The sequence below is a fragment of the Montipora capricornis genome, chromosome 4 (assembly GCF_036669925.1).
Source record: "Montipora capricornis isolate CH-2021 chromosome 4, ASM3666992v2, whole genome shotgun sequence".
NCBI classification, from domain to species: Eukaryota; Metazoa; Cnidaria; class Anthozoa; order Scleractinia; family Acroporidae; genus Montipora; species Montipora capricornis.
In genome coordinates this window covers 5,316,356-5,333,855 of record NC_090886.1, presented here as the reverse complement: position 1 = coordinate 5,333,855, position 17,500 = coordinate 5,316,356, and the positions used below count along the sequence as shown (strand labels likewise).

General features: G+C 38.0%; 1 protein-coding gene across 2 annotated transcripts in view; it reads left to right on the top strand.

The window, feature by feature from the left end:
* Nucleotides 1-17,500, top strand: part of LOC138045331 (rho-associated protein kinase 2-like) — a 41,469-nt gene that overhangs the window by 678 nt on the left and 23,291 nt on the right. The window contains exons 3-22 of one of the 2 annotated variants that reach the window (XM_068891782.1): nt 40-140; nt 466-525; nt 1,857-1,934; nt 2,248-2,305; nt 4,241-4,358; nt 7,549-7,633; nt 9,910-9,966; nt 10,528-10,615; nt 11,047-11,088; nt 11,198-11,294; nt 11,392-11,483; nt 12,300-12,403; nt 13,229-13,284; nt 14,227-14,263; nt 14,386-14,418; nt 14,825-14,913; nt 15,272-15,320; nt 16,567-16,647; nt 16,747-16,788; nt 17,128-17,325. In XM_068891782.1, coding sequence (XP_068747883.1) covers nt 40-140; nt 466-525; nt 1,857-1,934; nt 2,248-2,305; nt 4,241-4,358; nt 7,549-7,633; nt 9,910-9,966; nt 10,528-10,615; nt 11,047-11,088; nt 11,198-11,294; nt 11,392-11,483; nt 12,300-12,403; nt 13,229-13,284; nt 14,227-14,263; nt 14,386-14,418; nt 14,825-14,913; nt 15,272-15,320; nt 16,567-16,647; nt 16,747-16,788; nt 17,128-17,325 — 1,565 coding nt within the window. Of the gene's footprint in view, nt 1-39; nt 141-465; nt 526-1,856; nt 1,935-2,247; nt 2,306-4,240; nt 4,359-7,548; nt 7,634-9,909; nt 9,967-10,527; nt 10,616-11,046; nt 11,089-11,197; nt 11,295-11,391; nt 11,484-12,299; nt 12,404-13,228; nt 13,285-14,226; nt 14,273-14,385; nt 14,419-14,824; nt 14,914-15,271; nt 15,321-16,566; nt 16,648-16,746; nt 16,789-17,127; nt 17,326-17,500 lie in introns of both variants that reach the window. The other variant, XM_068891780.1, reaches the window with a different exon arrangement.

Genomic DNA, 17,500 nt, shown 5'->3' with positions numbered 1-17,500 from the left:
AAGCGCATCTTGTGGTGTTAATTTAATTCTTTCTTTCAGACGAAAAGCCGAGTAAGATAATCGAACAATGTCGTATGAACTCCAACGATTTTCAGTTTATAAAGGTCATTGGCCGTGGCGCTTTTGGCGAAGTGCAGTTGGTAAGTTATAATAATTAACTTGACTGTGAGATTTTGACTTTGTTGACACTTAAACATTCTTTCGAGGGCAATATTCCTTGTTGGTTGTATATGTATTTAATTTCTTGCCCCGCGATCAAAATTTGCGCAGTAACCCTTTCTATATACCCAATTTCCGCTGTTAATATGGAAGCAGATGATTTCCCTAAGGATCGAAGCCCTTGAAGAATATTTAAACTATACGATGTTAATGAATGCGATCTTTGTGATCTGTTATAGCTGATTAGCGTTGTTACATTATAATAAAGGACTAAAATTTTCTGTTTTCGCTTTTTTGTCCCTTAAGGTGAGGCATAGAGCCTCTAAAAACGTGTACGCCATGAAGATGCTCAGTAAATTTGAGATGGTAAGTTTATTTTTGTACAAGTGCATTGTACTTTGTGAAAACTCTGCAAGACCGTGCTCAAGTTCAGTCGATCTAGTCACCCGGGTTTCAATGATTTTCAAATATATTTAGAAACTGAAATTTGACACAGAAAAGAGACCATTAATTTTAGAAGCTAATGGTCGCTTGAAATACTGTATGTTGAAATTTCTTAAGTTGTGTCGATTTCATTTTACATGATACGTTACATTTGATGAAAGGGTGACGTTCCACTCGCCTAGCAACATCAAGGTTGTAAAACTGTTTAATAACTTTATGGGGTCTTCTTTCTTTGTATGTGGACGTTTTCGCTTTCAAGAGTGTCATTTTCTCCGTTGAAAAAATGTGAATTTTTGAAAAGATTGTTGAATTATGGCCAGTTATTGACAATAATTACTTGAGTGCAGAATTTATACTTGTTACTATGTGTTGGTTAATGCTGCACTTGGTTTGAGCTTATGTTTAATTAATTTACAAGCTAAGAGCTAGACAAGCTTTTTCTCTTAGCTCTAGACAAAACCATTTTTACAACAAACTTTATATTATGCAAGGTGGTTTGGATAAAACTCGGTGTATTTACATTATCAACAAATAACTGACAAAGTCACTCTTCATTTTTAATTCTCAATTAATTGAGGTTGCTGGTGCTATGCATCTGTTCTTCTTACTGCTCATTGAGTTTTTGTGGATTTATGTTACTCCAAGCATTGCAACCATCAATTTTTGCCACTACTAGTGTTGACAAAGAATATCTCAAGTCCATAGCCTGCTTGAAATCAAGAGCTCTGGAGAAAATGACTGAAAATTTTTTTTTTTTAGGTTATTAGTTCCACATAAGATATTCTGCTTGGACATCATATTGTGTATGCTAACTTGCAAATATCAATCCTTAACTGAATTGTTTTCTCCGGCATTATTTAGAGGAAAGTTAAGTAATTAGTTCTGGTATTGAGTGCTCATTAAATGAATTAATTTTGTAGGGTTTCTTTCGGTATATTGTCATTATGAATGTCCAACTTAGACACTTAACATTAGCTGCAAAACACACTAAATCATGCATTTGTTTCAAACAAAGTGGACTGTGTTTAAAATAAGAGCAGTTGTGAAATGGGCCAAAAAAGTGAACTGCAATGTTCTCCTCTTTATGACTAGAAATCAGATTGAACTGTCAGTCTACCTCATTCCATTATGACAAGTCTTTGTGATAAAAACAAACAAATTTAGTTACCATGTTTACTTGAAACTATCCTCTGCTTTTACTGTTATTCTTACATTTCACCGATTTCTTTTGTCAATGTTATGCTACATTTTAGATCAAGAGATCTGATTCGGCATTCTTTTGGGAAGAACGTGAAATTATGGCGCATACAACCAGTCCTTGGATTGTCAAGGTAATGCAAGTTTAGCAAGCAATGACAGCACACTGTGTCATAGCAGACATTGTTGCGACTATCAAGGTAAACTTGAACACAAAGCTATGCTAAGCTGAAGCAAAGAGTTTGCTTATAGCTTGTCAAGACAGTCTGCACATTGTGTAGAATGAGTCCAAAGGTAATACTCCTGTCAATATGCACTTGACAGGCAAGGTAGAAAGCGTTTTATCTTGAATTTTAAAATGTTTCCGGTGCCTGCCTGCTCAGAATTTAAATCTGTTTAGTTGTGATGCTTGTGGATGTTCACTGAAACCTCTGATTATTCTTACAGTTGCATTTTGCTTTCCAAGATGCCAAGAATTTATACATGGTAATGGACTACATGGCAGGCAAGTGGGCATAATAGAAAAAAACGCTAAGTGTAAAATTATGGTAATTTTGTGTTATTATTCCAAAACCATGTAAGGCGGTTGTGCTGTACAATTTAACACAGAGGAAACCTCGAAGAGAGGGCAAAAGTCTTAAGCTAGCTATTAAAATTATTGGTTATTTTTTGGTTCATTGGTACGAGGTTGCACGCCTGCAAATAATTTTCTGCTATATGCCTGTCATGTGTCTAGCCAGGGACAAGGTTTGACTTGACATGCAGCCACCCTGGCCGGACAAAAAAAAATTTCCCCACTTATTAAGTGGTATGCCTGTGGCAGACCACTCTATGAATTGCCAGGCATCTCATCTTCACTTCTCGTTTTTATCGTTTTTAATTTTTCAAAACTTTTTCAAATGGTTCAATCTTTTGCATTGTCCGTAGCCGTTAGCAGCCAAAGCATAGTACTTAGCCTGCTATTTTATTGACTTGAAAATCCTTGCTTTTCTTGATTAAACGTCAGACCTGAAAGACTTCAGCTTTAGCATGATCGGAATCATGTGCAAGGTTTTCTGAAGTAAAATCATTGTCAAGATTAATTTTATGTGGGATGACAACTTTTGCTATTCAAATTATTCTTCAGTCGCTTTCAGAGGAATTTTAAGAAAATCTTTCAAGATTACATTCAAATGTCTGAAGTTCCATGGGGCAATGCCTGCTCTTCTCCGCAAGACCAAAGTGTTAATGAAGAACCGAAAAAACCGTAGGTGATGGTCATGTGTGACACGGTTCAGGCACATGGGAACACTTTGTCAAAAGCACAAAATTCCTTGGAACATTCACTAGATTTACATACGATACACCACTCATTAAACCCAACTTTCATAATGTAGTAGTCTGATAGTCTTGGTGACCAAGCTAATACAAGCCATGAGGTTATAAAAGTTTCTCCAAGAACAAAATTGTATTAAAACACAGCATTTAAACTGAAAATCGCGTGGTCTTCTGAATTTTTATCTAAACGAGGGTTGAAGATGGGCTACAAAGTATATATATTTTCCTTTTCCGTAACATCTTTCATTTTGAAAGTTCAGCATTTTGAATTTCCGAATCATCACCTTGCGTGACACCATAATACAGAACTGGATGAAAAACATGTCTTTTCCTATGATTCTCAGAAGTTTGAACGTTTCAAGTACATCACGAGATGTGTTCATACACATGTATTTTATCTCATGAGTGAAAGTAAGCGCTTTTGTGGTAAAGGGAACTCCAGATGTTTTCGTTGATTACCGGCCACCATATTTGTGGACCACGGACGCACCACCAACCTGGCAGCATCCTGTGATGAAATGCTTCATGGCAAATTAATAACTCAGAAACGGTGTACTGTACAGACCTGAGAATTGGAGAGGTGGTTTATATATTTACTTCGTAATCTAGTATCCAATTTTCCAATGAACTCCGCAGTGTGGTGGGGTAAAAGTAAAGTGAAATTGACTGTAAACCTTCCCCTACTCTGTCTAACACCTGGTACATCTGTGCAAGAAAATTTGGTTTTGAGACCGTACAACCACATGTACTTCCACCCCTCCATGTATGGCAACATTTGTGAAAGTCTGTGGTGTAAACCATGTTTTTTGGCACAAACATCTTTGATATTGGACGTCAAGGTTATGGTTAATTGACACCTGTCAAAACAAGGTATCCGTTGACAAGTATCACATGACCATATAGGGGGCTCAAGTTTATTAAAGCTCATTGAGGTCAGCTGTTTTTTTCAGTTGAATGCTGACCAGGTACTCGTTTTCGATTGGATTTCACGCTCAAGCCAGGTTAACTTGTTATAAGAATAAAGAACACAGGAGCTCTGCTTTTAGGCTTGGCTAAATCTGTTATATATTACTTTTATTGACATGAAACCACTGAAAGAAATTTCGTGTAATTTTTTCTGCAGGTGGTGATTTAGTAAACCTTATGAGCAATTACGATATTCCGGAGAAGTGGGCCAAGTTCTATGGTGCAGAGGTAGTCTTAGCATTGGATGCAATCCATAGTATGGGATTTATTCACAGGTGTGGTGTTATTTTGTTATTATTGATAGTTCGTCAATGCTCAGCTACTGCTGCCAACAAAGTTCATGTCAGTTAAATGCATCATGTCCTTTTAAGCTTAACAAGGTTGCCTTGTCTGCAATCAGGGTTCGCACGCACCTTGAAAGTACTTGAAAGTCCTTGAATTTGAAAATAAAAATTCAAGGCCTTAAAAGTCCTTGAAAATTGCAGTCAGTGCTGGAAAGTCCTTGAAGCTAATTTCATCCATCCTAGATTCTAGAGTGCCTAATATGGAAATATATGCTACTGGCAGAACAGTAGCCACACATAATAGTAAAAAAAAAACAAATAAAAACGATCATTACAACTCTCCGAACGTCCATCAAGCGCCGAGTAGATTTTCCTGTTCTTTGTTATATTCATTGCTCTGATTGGTTCAATGTCTGTAATTCTAAGAGCCAATGAAATGTTTTGTAGTCATCGCTCTTTCCGCGAAAAGCCATGAGCCTCGAGTGCTTCCTGTTGTTTGCGTGGTTGTTGTTTGTTCGGCTATTGTTTCACGAATAAAAGATTTACAACAATGGGAAAGTGTGTTTTTCAGCGACTTGTGGCTTCAGAAACCACTGTACAAAGAGTGGCTACGCGAAGTCAAGGGTGACAAACACAAGGCACGATGCATTGTGTGCATGAAAGATGTTGACATTTCGAGCATGGGAGAGTCGGCGCACACTACCTATATGAACAGCTGCTTATCGCTTGATTTTGCAGTGCGTGGAGTCCTTGAAAAATGGAAAATGTGTCATTGAAAGTACTTGAAAAGTCCTTGAATTTTTAGTTGAAAAAAGCGAACGAACCCTGTGCAATAAAATGTGTCAGGTCCTATCAAGTGTTACAAGTTGAAAGTAAAACATTTGACAATTGATTGTATGTTAGTGCATGAAAGGAAAGGAACTTTATTACAGTCGGAAAATAGGTAGATTTACGTTTTATTTTTTTTAGTATTTTTTTCCGTGTCGGTAAAAGTCTTGCCTGTCACTCCCCTGGTAAGTGGTGTCTTTGTGTATAGAGCCTTCTGCGCATATTTTCTTAGGATCGAGAGGGCAGTGGAACTGCGTAGATTTCTCTGGTGGACACAGTAGAATCATTAACTTAGCCTGCAATGGCGTCGAAAGTCATGCAACGCGAATGGCGTTTTAGTGGATCCTTAAACAAAATATACCCTTGTGGAGCTCAATAATGGAAAGTCAGTTGGATAAACTAGGCAGGAATCTCAAAAGCGACGAGTACTGGACCTCGAAAACAATCTATCGCCCGTCGAGACGAAATCAAAGTGAGCTGCATTTACCTGAAGTACATGGTAATTTGACACAATTGAGTTTCTTGTCTTCACGCACGCAATGAAATAGGAAGAGGTTTTTGCCTCTAAGAGCAAATATGTTGTTTGTTTCAATAAAATTTTCGCTGGAAAAGGATTCTGTGGTATTTTCTGCCTTTGTGAATTATAATATCATGTTGTGTATTGAATTTTCGAGTTTAAGGTTGAAATGTGATATGGGAGAAGTTTTATAGTATTGCTCTGTAAGCAGGAAGGGTTCACAGGCTTGTTGGAAGCGTGCTTGAGTTTCAACAAAATGAGCCCCAAAATCAGTGAAAACTTGTGACGCAGATGAATAATAAAGTAGCTGCTATTGCCAAAATGATGGAATTACCTGATGATAATAACGTCGTACGCGTCTTGGAGAGTAAATTTTGACTTTGCATAAACAAGAGTTGGGCGATTGTGATCTTTGTTTTGACTTCGCTCATTTCATTGTCAAACTTTATAACACTTGACAGAAAAAGAAACTTACAAAAACCCGGTATCTTGCCATCATTTGACACAGATGCTTCACTGTTTGGCGAGTAAACATGCCGCGGTAACTTAATCACGGCGCCCGCTGAATTCCGGCCATGTCACTTTCGATTTTGCAATTTACTTGAATGTAGCAAAATCTCCCAAAATGTTTGTCGCTGATCGTAACTTTTTATATTCGACATTCACGGTTCAAAATCAATGTTGTTTTCATGTCGTAAATATTTTATTCTCGATCGACCGTCCCGGAAACTTCCTTCTGCTCTTTCTTAAAACTGTCTATCAATAGTTATTTGCTTTTTCATCAATATTTGTTTTGCATAAAGCAAGCTAACAAAATCTGTACCTTGCTGCGTTCGCATTTGTTAGCGTTAATAGTATTTTCGGTCAGATGCTTCTGTTTTTTCAGAGGGGTTTATTGTTTTGGTCTCCCACCCTAACACTAACCCCGCGGAACAGGGCTTGACTTCAGTGAAGTTTAGTACTACAAAGCTGTCAGATGCTCAGAGGGCACACTTGTGGTACAAAGAAGTTGTGAGGGAACTTGAAAATTATCAACATGTCAGCCCAGAAGCCAATGTTTCTCGCTTCTCTTTTATTTGTTATTCTTCAGAGACTGGAATGCTGTATTTCAATACCACACAATTCAGTGCCTTCTGATTTTCTGTAGCACGTACCACAGGCAACCCAGTGTATGCTTCATGGAAGCATCTCGTTTTTTTAAGTGTCCAGTAGATTTAGCGCTGGAGCACTAATTGGGGACACTGTAAAGTGAAATTAGCAATTAACACAATAAGTCAAATGTTGGTTTTTGAGGAGAGGGGAAACCGGAGTACCCGGTGAAAACCTCTCGGTGCAGAGTAGAGAACCAACAAATTCAACCACATCAACAGGGAGTCAACAGGGAGTTTAAGAAACCACGACGGCTACGGGGATGAAAACCTCACTTCAAAATATATTTTTGAGCCATTCTAAGTATTTCAGGATTATTCATTCTTGTTTATATGATATACAATATGTGCGAAGTGTCCTATAACTGGATTGGTATGGACGGATTTGAAGTAAAGTGTAAGACTGAAAGATTCACTAAAGTTTGACCACATTGTCGTCAAAACCTTAAATTTGGTCATTTCACGTAGTAGTTTTGATGAGTATAGGAGAGAAATGTTCAAAAATGGCTGTCGCACGTGCAGCACAATTATTTTGTTTCTTTTAACCAATAATATTACTGCTTTTTGGCGTTGTCGTTGCCATAACCGTTGTTGTTTCTTAAACTCCCTAATATCTTCAGAGCTGAGGGAACAAACCACTGTCAATACAATGACTTCATATTTTTCCTTCAATTATTTCTTGCTGTAGGGATGTAAAACCAGACAACATGCTTCTTGATAAACATGGTCACCTCAAGCTTGCTGATTTTGGGACATGTATGAGAATGGACAAGGTAAACATAAATTTGGGTATGTGGGAAAACACCCCTTTCTGTCTCCTCATGAAGGTTTTCTGTTTGGTGAGGTTTGAACCGAGATGAGTGACCAATTGGGAATACCCCATGTTAAAGGCTTGATGGGAACAGGGGTTATAGTTACTGATGGAAGCCCTTATCCAGTGGCTTCAATAAGCACTCGTCTGACCGCCGACGAAAAGCGCCGATTACTTAATTCAGAGAAGTTGCCTACTATTTCAGGGTTTGAAATTGCAACCAATACAGTCGCCTGAATTTTTTCCCTTTGTGACTAAAATACCTGGAGAAGTTGCAATTTGCGACTTATTTTCACCTTCGCTCTTTCAAAACAAAAGGGTTAGCAGTTGCCATTTTGCTGCTACTTTTGCTAAAATAAATAAAGAAGTGACAAAATTAATGTCTTTTGCACTGTGAAGATAGTGTAATTGTAGCATAATTGAGCTGCAATGTTGTGTGCACTACTTCATTCCTTCGATTATTCATCATTTTCAGGGGGTTTCTTTACACACAAGTATTGCTGGGTGATATTTTGTTTTGCAAAACTGCTGACAACACATTGCATTGGGACGATTTTGCAACTAAATTTACGTATCTTGATTTTTGCTTTAATAACAAAGAGGGCAAAATTACTGAATGCTGATTGGTCAATGAAGAGGGTATTTTTTCTTAATTTTGCTTGAGAAGAGGGCAAAATTACTCGCTCACGATTGGTCGAGCGCCAAAAATTCTCGCTCCTGATTGGCTGAACGTACGTCTTCCACATTCAGTTGGTTTCTTCTGTTTGAGCAAAACAACTTCGTCTTCATCGAAGTTTGTCTTTTAATTCGCGCTGCATTCGCCGAAAAGGCATAAAGATTAAGAACTAGCTTTAAAAGATGATCTGGAATTTGAATTTTCGAGTGACAAGAAGAAGGGCAAAAGATTTTTTTCATGAAAAGCTTAAAACTTGGATCGACTTACATGCGCCCGGCGTAGCGGGATTGTGTGGTTGAAAAACAAAATGATTCCTTTCGTCAAGGGCTTTCAGTTTACCACGACATCTTGCAGCTCAACAAAAAAGGTCACAGAACAATTTGCCATTGACGGGAGGAACAAGTAGCTCAAATTTGGTGGATTTCTTTGGACAAACCGTTTGCTATGTTTACGGATGCGTATTTGCAAGTGGTAAAAACCTCTACAGCACAGGTGAATAAAATAAATTGAAGCTTAACATTTGGTTTAATCGTTGTTACAGTTGTTCACGAATGAAACTCGTATTTTTCTCTCGAGTGGATGTAAATAACAATCATCTATACTCGTTTTGGACGCAAAGAACAAGTTGACTTGCTTGTCTGTTTGTTAGTTGTTTTGCTTCCGAGCGAACGAGTGTTTTAACTCCGCTTAGCTGTCTGTTTTTCGAGGTGCCTCAACAGTGTTAAGAAAATTTTGCCCTCTTTGTTATTAACAAGTAATCGCAATGGGTCCTCATAAAATTAAGGATTAATATCACTTGTGTTTTCAGAAGTTGCTGAAATTCAATTTCAGCAACTTCTGAAAACACGCGTGATATTAATCCTTAATTTTACTCGGCCCCATGCGATTACCTATACTAATTTTGAGACCTGTATTTTTTCCCTAAATTGAAGTAAGGAAAGACAGGTTCTCTGATTAAAATTTATTTTGATAATGCATGACAGCAGTCGGGTAGTTAATAATTATTGTTAGTGTTGGGCTCCTAATAAAACCAACTTATTTATTCACTTCAACAACCAACTTATTTATTCACTTCAACAAAATTAATGAAGGATACCAAAGGTTGTTCCTATCAAGGGTATCCGCCTGCAGCGGGATGTAATTGTCTGACAGTCAATTTTGATGAGGTAGGATAACCAGAGTACCCGGACAAAAACCCCCCTCAGAGTCAGATTGAGAGTGACTGAAACTGAGCCCACATACAGTATGACCTCAGGGCCGAGGGTTGAAGATGGGTCCCAGAGTTGGAAGGTGCGGTTGATAACCGCTATATTAAGCCGCCCTGACTTCTTTCGGAAGCTTTTCTGTAATTGGAGCTACAGCTGGAAAGAAATACCTAATGAGTTTCTTCCTTTTTTGGCAAAATGGAAATTTCAGTCTGATGTTTGTAGTTCATGTGAAATCTCTCTAAACCCTTCAGTAGTTTAGAGACCCTGAATCCTTTTGTGTTGCACCTTAGAGATTCTTAGCCAGACAAGTCAAAATACATGTAAAATGCTACTTTTGTGGTGTTGATTTTATAGGATGGTATGGTGAGATCTGACACTGCTGTGGGGACACCTGATTACATCTCCCCAGAGGTAAGCACTAACTTAGAGTAAATAATATCAGTGACCAATCAAATGGCTCCCTCCTGGTTGTATACCATCATGAGTAAATTTAAATTGGTGTGGCAGCTGATCCCTGGATCATAAACAAATTATAACAGTCTCAGAAATCACTTAAAAAGATCATAGAAGACAGGCATTTATAGGGACAGAAAAATAATCAGTTCAAAACACACCTGGTTCTGGCGTTGTTGTTTTGTAGGGTTCAGTTAACACTCATTCTTTTGTGATGAAAAAAAGGCATATGCAGCTTTTACAGTGCAACGCGCCTTACTGTGGCCACGCAACAAACTTTCATATTTGACATTGAATTACATGTAAATATGTCGACTCAACAATCCATGCAACGGTGTTCAACTCACAACTGTGCGAACAAGGAGGCGTGACTGTCAGTCAATTTTACACATCCTGTTTGGCGGACAATTTGTAAAAAAATTTGTTAGGTGGCCACGGTAAGGTGCATTGCACTGTAAGATCTTTAGTCTTTTAGCTTTCACTATCAAGTGGCAATCCTAATCTTTACTGTTTATTTAGGTTTTGAAATCCCAGGGAGGTGAAGGCTACTATGGTCGAGAGTGTGATTGGTGGAGTGTAGGTGTCTTCCTGTATGAATTGCTTATTGGTGAGTCTGAATGTACTGACCTACGTTTATTGTATGGGGGGTTTATTTCTGAAGGGGAGTCTACGGTTGTACATGTTGTAGTTAAAATTTTTCCTGGGTTAAAAATTGTTCAAACTAGTTTGCCTTTTTACTTTTATTTGTCTTATGGACATATCATATCTGAACAAAGGAAAGTAAAAAACAAACTATAGTTTGAAAAATTGTTAACCCAGAAAACATTTTAACTACGACATATATATAAATATTATACATGATGAAACAATCCTATACAGTGGCTTGTTGTTGTTGTTGTTGATAATAATTGAATCTTGTAGTGATAAAGTTCAACTTTTGTGGGATTTTAACATCCAAATTGATCGAGAAATCTATCATCAGAGAGCTGATATACCTTTGCTATTGTTTTCATTTTATTTTGTTGTCAATTCTTCTAGGTGACACACCATTTTATGCAGACTCACTTGTAGGAACTTATGGTGAGTGTTGCCTTTGGTTGATCCTCCTCTTAAGAACAATGATTTCATGACCACATGGCTTTTTGGAGGTTGGGTGACTGAATCTTAATTTTGTTCTCTTTGTTGGTAGGAAAAATTATGGACCACAAAAACTCTTTACAGTTTCCCGATGACATTGAAATATCCAAGGATGCCAAGCATTTAATATGTAGTTTTCTCACAGACAGGTTAATTTCGTTATCATGTTTTAAAAAAAGTGTTTCCTCTGCATTTACTGTCCATTAATGTACATGTTATTTAAGTGATGTCTTGATTAATACACAGAACCCAGAGAATTGGACAGAAGGGGATTGCAGAGATCCAGAGGCACAGATTTTTTTTAAATGACCAGTGGGACTGGAACAATATTCGAGATGGTAAACGTTTTTCTGTTTCCAAATTTAACAGCAAACATCCCCTGCCTTATATATTACATGTGGACTGTAGATGGTTCGGAGGGCATGCACGGTTTACAGTAACATCAGCATGGTGCTTGTGGTGTCATCTTGGGAAGCATAAGATTTCTCCCTTTTCAGGGCTTTTAGTCAATAAATTATAAAAAAATTATTGTTGTTTCAGTGCTACAACAAGTTGCAAAATTGTTGAGACACTTCCATTAAAAAACACCTTGCCTGCCGTATCTAGAATTTAAACTTTTCCCACTTCCCCTCCCCTCTCCCCCTTTCAATGTTGACTGCTTAAGTTTCCAACATTTTTTTGTCTTGCTAGCAACACTGATAAGGAGGGAGGGGGGGGGATGGGGGCTGCAGTGTGAGAGATAATAGGTAAATTAATAACGCCTCAAGAAGGTGAAGTGTCTCCACTATTTTTGTAACTTGTAGCACTCCAGCTCTCCCTGTCCCATTTCCCATTCCTTTCTTTTCACTGAGATTTCAGTATGGTAGGCACATGAGAATGATGTTCGATCTGGGGAAAAAGTTAAGGTCTCTTGGATTTCCCACCCACCTAACCACCTCTCAGCTGGCTGGGCTGGGGGGAGTTTTTCCAAGCGTTGTTACAACCAATCATTGGTTAGAAAGAATCAAACTCTATATGTTTTCATGGTAAGTTTAACAATGATTGGCACTAAAGCAAGCAGCCTGGGCATAGTTGCTAGAATGATGACAATGAGGTCTTTGTTACAGGGTTGGAAAATATTATTGCTAACTTGTTTTTGTACATAATTTTGTCAGCTGTTCCCCCAGTAGTGCCTGAATTGTTAAGTGATGATGACGCCACCCATTTCGATGACATTCCTGAGCCAGACAGTGGGGAGGAGTTTTTTCCCATACCAAAGGTACATTAAATTATAGTTAAAGTTCCTACCTTCCTTCCCTGTAAGTAGCTCACAAATTTTGTCCAACTAAGGTCATGTCCACAGAGTGTCAGGGCAAGTCATCACAAGTGTTCTGCAGGAAAGGAACAGATTCTGTTTAAGATTTTTGCACTTGTTGAGATTATATTAACGGTCTAACTGTTGTCAGGTACATTGTATAAACTAACATCAGTGTGTAGTATATTATATTATTGTTCAGTAGTTGAGCTTTTCATTGTGTTCAGCACTAATAAAAGTTTCTTTTGTTGGTTGGTGCATGTGTTTGAGATTGCCCGTCAAGAAAACCTTTAACAGTCTACAATAATTTTAAGCTGAAGCAAAACAAAAGGTCAAAAATTGAAGGCTAAAAATCTTGTGGAAACATTTTTGATAAAATCGAGCCTTGGCCAACTGTGCCCAGGAATATAAAAGAATAATCTTAAGTTGTGCCCTTAGCATAAGGGTAGAGCTTTTAAATGCAAGGCAAAGCAGTAAAGCAGTCTGGAAATTCCATTTGCTGGTGTTAAGTTGACCTTCCTCGCCCCTCAGCTGGCCCCACTTGACATGTAAAAGCTACGAGTCTTCCTCTTAAGATAGAAAGGGCCCTCTAAAATCGTCTGAGATTAGTAAAAGCTGTAAGTGTTTCTCATAAGAGGGAAAGGATAATGTGAAAAAAGTCTATGACACCAGAGTTTTGAATTATACTCTAAAAGCTTTCTAAGTAATCAAGTCAATGTACTTTGATATTTTTGTTAAAGCTATTATTTCAAGGAAGCTAACTTGTGCCAATTGATTTTTTTCTTGCAGACTTTTGCTGGTAATCATCTTCCCTTCATAGGATTTACTTACTCCGAGACTGTAAGGTAAGAGGCTCAAAGAAACAGAATAATGTGTCTTCATCTTGCATATCTATATTTTTATCATTGCATCCTTGGTTTGAACTTAAGTACATGTATTTTAGAAATCATGTTTAGAAATCATGTTTGGTGGAGGAGGTAAGGTAAAGTCTGCTTACGAGCCAAGTGGCCCATTAGGCTGGAGCTTTTCCTGCTTTCTGTTGCATGAAGTGCAAGGAGTATTTATACTCCCCCCCTGGATGGGATGCTAGTCCAATGCAGGGCTACTCCCAGCATTAAATTTGCCAGTACCCATTCATACACCTGGGTGGAGAGAGGCGCAGTGAGAGTAAAGTGTCTTGCCCAAGAACACAACACAATGACGTCCCCGGCCAGGGCCTGAACCTGGACCACTCAATCTGGAGTTGAGCACACTAACCATGGGAGGGGTGTTTGTAATTGGCAACTGTGGTGGGTTTGTGTGATCCCAAGGCTTCATTAAAGTGCCTGTCACCTCAAATCACATTTCCACTTTGTTATTCTCCAAAATCATCTCAAATACATTGTGTTGTTTTTAGAACCTTTTGATTCTATGTTATCCCCAGAGTCCACTTTTCTTTAGGTCAGCACCAAGAACACAGACTCTGGCCAATTTATGCGCATTTGCAGTGAAGTTCCATTGTTGTTGTTGTTGTAACTGTTGACAGCCACAGCAAGTCCGTGGTTGCACTTGCAACCTCTTTACTGGACAATAACAATTTTATCCATTTCCCCCTTTGAAAAAGTATCTTTCCATTGTTGTGGTTGCACCTTGGGAATGGAATTTATCAAAATGTTTAACCAAAATTGGTGGGGCAGTCACTCAATAATTCAAGCCCATTCTACAGATCAGTTGGTTTGGTAGTAGTTTGTTGTCAACCTCTCTAATGGGCATGAAGACAAATTTCTCTGTTGATTGTGTGTTTTCAGGTGGAATAATATTCAAAACAAGGGCTCTGATGGAATGGTGAGGATGGTAAAAACACAACAGACTCTTTCTTCTTTACTGTATCTTCTTTGTCTGTTGACATGTATGAACCTTGGCAGTGAGGTATCTGAGAAAGCACGTCTCTTTTTTGTTTTGCTTAGGATGGAAGTCGCAGCAATGAAAGTGGACCAAAGGTAAAATTGGTTGAATGTGTTGTAGATCAAAGTAAATGCCTCATAATTGAGCCAAGCTCAAAGTTTTTGGAATCCAAAAATATTTGCTTGCACAAAATATAAATTTAAGTGCCATAAATACTTTATCTGGCAATTTCTCTGTGAGATTTTGCTTTGATTGCCAAGGTATTCGTGTGAGTTGAATGCTGAACTCCTTTTGGCTACAAACATCATTCCATCAGAACACAACAATCACTGCAGAATTACCCATGAATTAATCTTAAAGGGTGAGTGGATGTAATCCATTGACTCCTAAACCGTTACCCATTGAAGAGTAAAATCATCCTAGAAGTCAATGGGGTAAAGTTGAGTGGATATATTTTTGTCCAACTATCTTAGTGTAACAACACTGTTTTATCTGCTTTAGCTGGTGGCTGCGAACCACAAAATCAAAGAATTAGAAGAGCAAGTTAGTTTGGAAATGCAAGCTAGAGATGAAGTGGAACACAATTACAGGTTAGGTTCTTCCATAGACCTTATTCATATAAATGGCGGCCAAGAAATTATTCTTTTGTCTTTGTGCTAATCATTCTTGCTAGCCTCACTTTGGAGCAAATTAAAGTTCTTTTGAATTTTGTCTGTGCTAATGAGACTAGTGACGGTGATTAACATAAAGACAAAAGAATAATTTGTTGGTCGCCATTTATGAGTATGGTTTATGTTCTGTTTTTTCTAATGAGCTCTTGCAGAGTAGGTGGCTTGTTGCTGAAATTGAGAGATTTATATTTCTGCTTAGAGCCACGGTATGTAAATTTTATTAGAGTGTATTTATCACCTCACCACTGTTTTAACTGCCTTTTTATTTTTTGTTCAGAAATGTCAGTTCCAAACTAGAGAAAGTAATGAAGGAACTGGACAGCGAGGTAAGGTGTCCTTTAGTGTGATTTTTGTCAACTTTTCTCGAAGTACGGTATGTAGGTTATGGTGGAATGTTCATCAAACTTGCCACCAATAATGAAAATATGTTTTGGAACTGGTACCTCAGTAGTTTCAGGACTGGGGGCTATTATGATCTAGGAACAGCCAAGAGGGGTGCATGGAAGTGCAGGGCTCGAAATTGCGACTAATACAGTCGCATTTGTGACTAAATTTTTCCCTTTGCGACTAAAATATCTGGAGAAGTCGCAAATTTGCGAGTTGTTGTCACCTTCGCTCTTTCGAAACAAAAGGGTTAGCAGTTGCGACTTTGCTGCTACTTTTGCTAAAATAAATAAATAAATGACAAAATTATTTTGTTTCTCGCTGTGAATTTTCTCTGAAGATAGCGTAATTGTAGAATAATTTAGCTGCGATGTTACATGCGCGGCTCCATTCCTTCGATCATTCGCCATTTTCAGCGGTTTCTGTACACACAAGTATTGCAGGCTCATATTTTTTTGCTAAACCGCTGACAACACAATGCAGCACGGCAATTTTGAGACTAAAATTTGCGAAATTGCGACTAAATTTTCATTAATTTTGAGCCCTGATTAGTGAGAAAAAAGGGAAGGACAATAGAAACAGACTACTTCACTGACTTTGCACTATGTGCTATTCATGCCATCAATTTCTTTGAGCTGCAAAAAAGGCAGACCATCAAATAAGAAAAACTCTCTCTTCCGAAAGAAACCTCCCTTTCTTGCTAAACGTACTACATGCCACTTGGATAAGGTTCTCCAAGCTTACGCAAAAACCTGTATACAAGAACCTTGAACTGTAAGGACGGTGCCTACTAATTCAAAAGTATCTTTGCATGGTTTACTGAATATGTGGGAAAAGCAGATCTTAACAAGTGTCATTGAAATCCAAAAAGAAAACTGGGGGTAATCACGCATTTTTTTTTTTATTAAATAACAAGATTTGTAAAAAGCTCTAAAATACAAAGCAATGTATGGCATTCTTTTCCAAATTGAGGCTTATTTATCTCTGTATGTATGGATACCAAGAGCACTTGCTAGGTTCTGCTTTCTCCGCATAGTTTTGAACTGTGCAAAAATATCCCTGTATTAATAAGCACCACCCATAGGAAATCTGAGTATCTCAAGATGCGCAGAACATGTGCGTAATAACAATAGTAGGCACTGTCCTTAATATGGTTCTATCATGGTATTTTACTTAATTTTGTTTCAGTTGGAAAATAAAAGGGCAATTGAGTCGGCAAACCGAGAACTTGAGAGAAAGGCAGCACTCTTTAAACACGATTTAAAAGAGGTGAGACATTTACTCCTTATAAACATAATCATGATAATTTGTAGTGATCATGTTCTGTGTCAGAAACTAAACATTGTTATGCTTTATGTTGTTAACCAGGCCCAGAGACGAGGCGAATTTGAAAATGAAGCCAAAAGGAAGGTATGTAAAGATCAGTGAATAAAGTTCTTGGTGTAGTTTTTGTAGACCAATAATTGGCATCCGAAGAAAAGTCTTACTTTCCAAGTTCTGGCCGTGCATCCACTTTTGATGACATTTGAAGTACAGGCTCACTCTTCATAAGAAGCTTGTAAGCTGAGTTAGGTTGCTTTCATGGAGCTCATTGCTTTTTTGGCTGTTTGTTTTATTTTCAAAGAAATGGCTTTCCCGCAAAATCAACAATTGTTGTTGATAATTCAATGATTGAAATACGTATAGTCCTCAGTAGAGCAGTAGTTAATGTCCTACATCGTAATGTGCTTCAAACTGTATTTTTTTAAGCTTGAAGGCAAGGTTCAAGAACTTCAGAGCCGTCTTGACGCAGAATTGGACGCTCGAGATAAAATCTCGCAGACTTCACACAGTGTGCAGAACAAAATCAGCCAACTTGAGAAGCAGGTCTGGGATCTTACGGACCAGCTGAAAAAGGAGACAGATGCACATGCTAAAGTGAATAAGTCGCACGGCGAATTGCAAAAGGTACAGGTCAAGTTTTTAACAGTTGAAACATGTTGTGAAAGGGTTGTTATGTTATCCCCGGTGAATGAAATGATGAGACTTGTTTATCGATGGTGACTCGAAGATACTTGGAAAAAAATTTGAGTGCTCATTTTGCAATCTAACCTACAACCTACACCTACAAGCGATTACTAGT